The sequence below is a fragment of the Gigantopelta aegis genome, chromosome 4 (assembly GCF_016097555.1).
Source record: "Gigantopelta aegis isolate Gae_Host chromosome 4, Gae_host_genome, whole genome shotgun sequence".
Lineage (NCBI taxonomy): Eukaryota > Metazoa > Mollusca > Gastropoda > Neomphalida > Peltospiridae > Gigantopelta > Gigantopelta aegis.
In genome coordinates, this window is record NC_054702.1 from 107491670 (window position 1) to 107498352 (window position 6683).

Sequence of the window (6683 nt, forward strand, 5' to 3'; positions counted from 1 at the left end):
TTTCAGCAACCTGTCATCAGCAAAAGGGAATCAAAGTAAAATCTGGTAAATATAGTGTGTGAGCGTGCATACGCAATACTTTGGTTACTGCCTCATTGGTATTAAAATAGTCGCACAACTCTTCTCTGACTTCTCGAGCAAACGTAGAATTACGATTTCCTGCTTGCTGTTCCAGATCCCTGTTCCAGGTGCTTATATTTGGTCTTCTAACGTCCTGTGAATATCGAACATCGCAGGAAGTTGTGTAAAGCAATGCATCCTCTGGTCACAGTGGTTGCTGTTTCTGGTCCAAGATTCATTTCGTGACTAAGGACAGCAAAGTGGTTGACAAAAATGCCGAAGCAATTTTCAGATACCCGCCTGGCCCGACTTAGTCTGTAATTAAATAATCTGTGTTCTTCTTTTAAGCCTCTTGCTGGATATGGCTTCATCAGATGAGACTTTAATGGGAACGCCTCATCTCCAACAATGACATGTGGTATAGCTGTGGCTCGTCCTGGTAGCGCTCGCTCAGGTGGAATATGCAAAGTATTTTTTTCTAGTGCTGAGGATATTGCAGAACTAGCAAACACTCCTGCATCGCTGTTGCGGCCATTCACTCCTACATCGAACATAATGCCTCGATAGTGAGCATCCACAACAGCCATGAGTATGATGCTGTGGAACTGCTTGTAATTGAAAAACGTAGAACCACTGTTAGCTGGGGCCTTTCCATCCATTGCCCCAGTGCAATTAGGAAATTGCCATTTGTCTTGAAAGTTATTAGCAATGGTTTCCCATTCACCCTGGGTGTTTGGAACCTAAAAATACACATGAATATAAATGATATAAACAATGCTTGTTTAAAAAAAAAACCATATTACATGTAATATATATTTACATGTTTCTTTCAATAAACAATGGCAAGGACACAGAAGATGTTGTCCAAGGATTTGGAAAAAACGTACAGCGCACAGCACATTGAAGACTCTATGGCATTACAAGACAGCACTGATGTTAATGATACATCGACTGCAGAAAGTTGTACTGATGGACAGGGGGAGACTGGGGGGAGTCGGGGTGTAAAGAGACACAGTGGTGGTGGGCGGGTGCAAACAGATAGGTCCTCAAAATATGAGAGTGTATCATTTATGAAAACATTAAACGCTTACTTAAAAAATAGTGAAGAACGACATGAAAAGAAACAAAACGAAGAAACAAAACGATATAAAAATGAAAATTCGGGCAATGCCTTGTGGGCTAAAAATCTGGCATAACAGATTGATGAATTAAAGGATGAAAGAAAGAAAATTATTAAAAATTAAGATATCACATCTTGTGAGCGAATTTCAGTTGGAAGATCTTGAAAATGAGTAAATGTCAGGCTATGACACTATCGGGAAGCATAAGGCCCATGAGCATCCCTACCCTTATTTAAATGTTCACAGTGATAGAAGTGTAGAATTAATGTTTGATATCCATAAAATTGTAACACTTTATGGTGAAATGGTGGTGTCTAGTAAAAACTGATAACAATACCACGAGATATATTTCCTATTTATGAGACCTGAGCAGTTAAATTTTAAATATTTATCTGCAAAACTATGTTTTTAAAGCAGTTTTGAAGATATTATTAACTCAAATTCCAACACATTTCATGTTTCAATAGTTGTCCGTTTGGATAGCTAAACATCAAGCACCTGTAAATTTATAACAAAACTGACGCCATATAACCGTAAATAAAATGGGTTGAGTGTGTCGTTAAATAAACTTCTATTTATAACAAAAAGGTTATCATGATGAAAATTGTATTTTTTCACAAAGCAGCTGTAGCTGAAATGGCATTTTGGTAAGGTAATTATTTCTGTGAATTGCTGTTAGGTGTTTCTTCTACTCCTCAGGATACGACATAACTGATATACACAATGAAAAGAATGTAATATTTAAATTATTAACAATTAAATTTATTTAAGCAAATTTGATGTGAATAATATAAATATGTGATTTCTAAAATAATCGATTTTATAAATGGAAATGGTAGGTTAATAGGTTTTTACGAATGGATTTTCACTTTAATGACGTGCAGATGAAATAGCTGTAATACAATATTTTCTTCTATCACTGATCATTAACTTTGTATTGAACATTTGAGTAACAGGTACACAGTTTTGATTTTGTTGGTTTCACTACGATATGGCGGTTTGTAGATGGTTGAATAAAGTGCTTTTAAGGACGAATTAAATGTGTATAATGTCAAGTAAAATTGGTTTGGGTTATGAAATAGGTCATCGATCTGTGAAAGTATGCGTTGAACACACTAACGAGTGCACTGTCTACATGGAAATGAGAGAAAACTAAATCTTTCTATAATATGGTTCATTCTGAGCCTTTTCTGAGGCATTTTTTCTATCTTTTTTTCGAGTCAATTTTTATATATACTCTTCAAAAAAAGAAACGCAAAAGGGTACAAATTGGTTATAACTCCGATTTTATGTTTCCTACCGGTTCATGCTTTGTGAATATAAGGTCATTGCATGTCCCAAACACATTCCCACGGTTACATTCGATAAAACGCAGCTACTGTACAATAAAGTTCCAAAATGTGAATATTCGCAAAAACGCAGCCACGTGCAAACCATGTCACCACTGCACGTGCGTTGTCTGCACGTGCAACATGTACACCGACAGTATAAAAGTGCAGGGTGTTCGCTTGCCTGGCCTCTGTATCTGGCCGACAGTTGACAATCCAGGACATGCCACGTCTCAGTGAACCGCAGAGAAACAATGCCATCGGCCGACTAGACGCAGGCGAATCCAGAACGGCCGTTGCCAGGGCATTCCATGTGTCCCCAAGCACCATCTCCAGACTGTGGGACCGTTACCAGCAACATGGATCAACACGTGACCTCCCTAGATCCGGTCGACCACGGGTCACTACCCCCGGGCAGGACCGCTACATCCGGGTACGCCACCTTCGGGAACGATTGACTACTGCCACCTCCACAGCCGCAGTAATACCAGGTTTGCGCAGGATATCCGACCAGACCGTACGGAACCGCCTACGTGAGGTAGGAATTCGTGCCAGACGTCCAGTTCGAGGTGTCATCTTAACACCACAACACCGTCGACTCCGACTGCAGTGGTGCCAGATTCATCGACAATGGCCTCAACTGCGATGGAGACAGGTGTGGTTCAGTGACGAGTCCCGATTTCTGCTCCGACGTCATGATGGAAGATGTCGCGTGTATAGGCGTCGTGGTGAACGTTATGCGGCAAACTGCGTGCAGGAAGTGGACAGATTCGGCGGGGGTAGTGTCATGGTGTGGGCAGCCATCTCACACACTGGCAGAACTGACCTGGTCCACGTGCAGGGCAACCTGAATGCACAGGGCTACATTGACCAGATCCTCCGGCCACACATCGTTCCAGTTATGGCCAACGCCAACGCAGTGTTCCAACATGACAACGCCAGGCCTCACACAGCACGTCTCACAACGGCTTTCCTACAGAACAACAACATTAATGTCCTTCCTTGGCCATCGATATCACCGGATTTGAACCCAATTGAGCATCTATGGGACGAGTTGGACCGACGCCTCCGACAGCGACAACCACAGCCCCAGACCCTGCCCGAGCTGGCAGCAGCCTTGCAGGCCGAGTGGGCCACCATCCCCCGGGACGTCATCCGTACTCTGGTTGCTTCAATGGGCAGGCGGTGCCAGGCAGTTGTCAACACACGCGGAGGCCACACCCGGTATTGACTCCAGATGACGTTGACCTTGGTGGTGTGTCCTATCACTTACTCACAATGGACTAGAGTGAATTGTCAACAATCCTGCAACATTTGGTAATTATCGGACTCACCATTCAATAATTAAATCAATTCTCCAAATGTTACGACAATGTGGTTTTGCGTTTCTTCTTTTGAAGAGTATATTAAATACAAATGGGAAGAGGATATCTTATAAAACAATTACAGACAGCCTCGACCTATTCCCAGATTGTTGGGTTTTTTGCATTACGCACGTGCGTATTATGCGTAATGGGCGCTACCCTTTGTTTACATATTTAATAATCTTGCTATCATTTTAGAATATTGCTATTATAGATTCAAATGAAATCAAATCTTTACCTGATGCCAAGAAGCGCAGAGTTACAGCAAGTCTCTCTCGCATCATAGTGGTCTGCTTCTGAAAAAATGGGCTGACTGCGGTCAGAAGCTGTTGGAAATGTTGCGGGTCCATCCTTACAAAATTAATGTAGGATCTGACATCTTCCCTTTCCATTCCACACATCAAGGCATGATAGGCGCCAAGCTCTTCCCTACGGGCTATCCATGGTTTCACCCACCACTGCCGTCTTTTTCGATTTTTTTTTTTTTCATACGTTGTGTATTTTGTTCCTCGAGTGCCATCCCCACAGCAGAGCATCTTCATAAATCAAGGCTAATATTCGTTCCTCGTATTCAGCCTTCATACATGTCGTCAAGATTACTGATATCCACTACTAGTGCCCTCTATTGGAAGAAAATTTGTAACACCGATTATGTCCCTTACACGATGACATCGCTGACCAATCACAACATCGGTAACATGTGACAATCTTGAAAGCAATATCAAAAACTAACCGCCGGACGCTGACGCTGCCATCTTTGTTTACAATAACAAGGGAATCTATAAGGAGCGTTGCGATTCGTTGCAATCAGATCTCATCGCAGCCAATGAAATTTAAGCATTTTGTGGCACGATTTCTTGACGACATGTATCAAGGCTGAATACGAGGAACGAATATTAGCCGTGATTTATGAAGATGACAGCAGAGAGGATCATTATTTCCTCTTCACTGTCACAACTCATACTAGTGAACGCCGACATTGTTTACCATGGTTACAGCAAGGTTTTTTTTTTTTAATGACGTCACGTTTCATACGATTGACAAGTACCGTGTGGCAACACGTCCGATTCAATCGGTCCGATTGACTCGTGCGAGTGACTCTTACACTCGGTCCGATTTTATCGTATCGTGTAGCAGGCCCTTAAGGGAACTCACCTCTGATAGTAATGTCATCGAGATCGCGGTCGTGTGTCAATCTGATTAAAATTAGTTCTGCTGGTCTACCAGTAGATCTAACAGCATTGCGTGGACTCCCATGTCCAGGAGACATGTCATCTATAAATAACAATTTAAATATCGACCAATTACACTTCGCCTTTTATAGCATTATTCGGGAGCATACAAATTCTAAAAATATCGGGCGACACTATTTATGCAATAGGCGAACTTGTTGGTCTATTTCAACATTAAAAAAACAAGGGGAACGTGCAGTAATAAACTCTGGATTGTATACTAGTATAAAGAGATTTCATGGCTATACCATCACGTTTTGGGGTTTTTCGTCTTGAAACCTATTTTATATAAAAACAGCTATCTGGACTGTGGGTTAGCTGTTAGTTGGTTAGTGGTTAGTGAGAGAGAAGAGGGTGTAGTGGCCTTACACCTACCCACTGAACCCTTAAGAACTCGCTCTGGGTTGGAGCCGGTACCGGGCTGCGAACCCTGTACCTACCAGCCTGTAGTCCGATGGCTTAACCACTGCGCCGTCGAGGCCGGTCAACATGTACATGTGTCATGTCATGTCATAGGGTTTAACGTGCACATTCAGAGCAAGCTGTTGTAGCGCACGCCTGTCGTGGGCGCAAGTGCTTACGGAGCAAGCTCTGTCGTCCAAGACAGAAAGTTGGGGGGGAGGGGGGGGGGGGGGGAAAGAGGGACCGCCTGCACTGGCAGGTGCAAGGGAGCACCAGCAGTCCGACCGGGATCGGTAGCAGGCGGGGGTGGGTGGTGGTGCTATGGAATTTTGAATGGAGCAGTTAATATGCCAAAGAGAAAAGGTGCGCAGTTTTGATTTGAAGGAATTTTGGCGCGAATTTTGAATGGTCAGTCTAAACTGTAAAGGATAGTAGAGCTAGTATAAGTTTTGACTTTAGTATATCGAGAGTAGCTCGTTAATTAGACCTAGGTGTTGCTGTGGTGTCTCCCTAGGTTGCCCATCGGGCCCTGAGAAAGGGCCTGACCGCTTCTGGTCGTGGCATACAACCCAGGGGAGACTCGTGCAATGTGGTAACACCGGTAGGTAGGCGGCCGTTTCAGGGGGTCCAGATCGTTTTGTTGTCTTGCAGCCGTTGTTATTCCTCCATCTCCAAATCACCAAGTACACACCAGCAGCTTTTTGGGGTTTGGGTAGGGTAGGCTGATATTCTTTTGTTCAGCCATTCCCTGGGTGCAGTGCAATTATTTGTACTCGAAGCTAATATTCTTTTGTTCAGCTCCTTATTAGAGTACGTGCTGGGCCATTAACTGGGTGCGGGTGCATTGTTATGATTAGGCAATGCACCCTGTGTACTGTTGCAGAGCATGTTAGTTTGTATGTGTTCCCTATTATGGTGTTTAGGTTGTTCCTATTGTCCTAGCATCCTAATCGAGTGTAATGCAACCAACGTCTTTTCAGAGCCACCACTCCCCCCCCCCCCCCCCCCCCCCATGCCTTGGATTATAATGAAATACAAGGCCAGAGGGGGAGTTATTCTAGCTTATCTATCTAATTTGAAGGTTGTCCCTTATAGTGTAGTATATTGGTTAAAAAAAGCAGTGCTTTAACATATATACATAGTTCGTAAAAAAAAATAAAGAGGGTTCCATTTATT

General features: G+C 43.1%; 1 protein-coding gene across 1 annotated transcript; it reads right to left on the reverse strand.

Annotated features, from left to right (window-relative positions):
• Window positions 1–206: 206 nt before the first annotated feature.
• LOC121370153 lies at window positions 207–719 on the reverse strand. Its single transcript, XM_041495267.1, has one exon. The coding sequence runs from the start codon at window positions 717–719 to the stop codon at window positions 207–209; it is 513 nt and encodes a 170-aa protein (XP_041351201.1).
• Window positions 720–6683: the final 5964 nt, after the last annotated feature.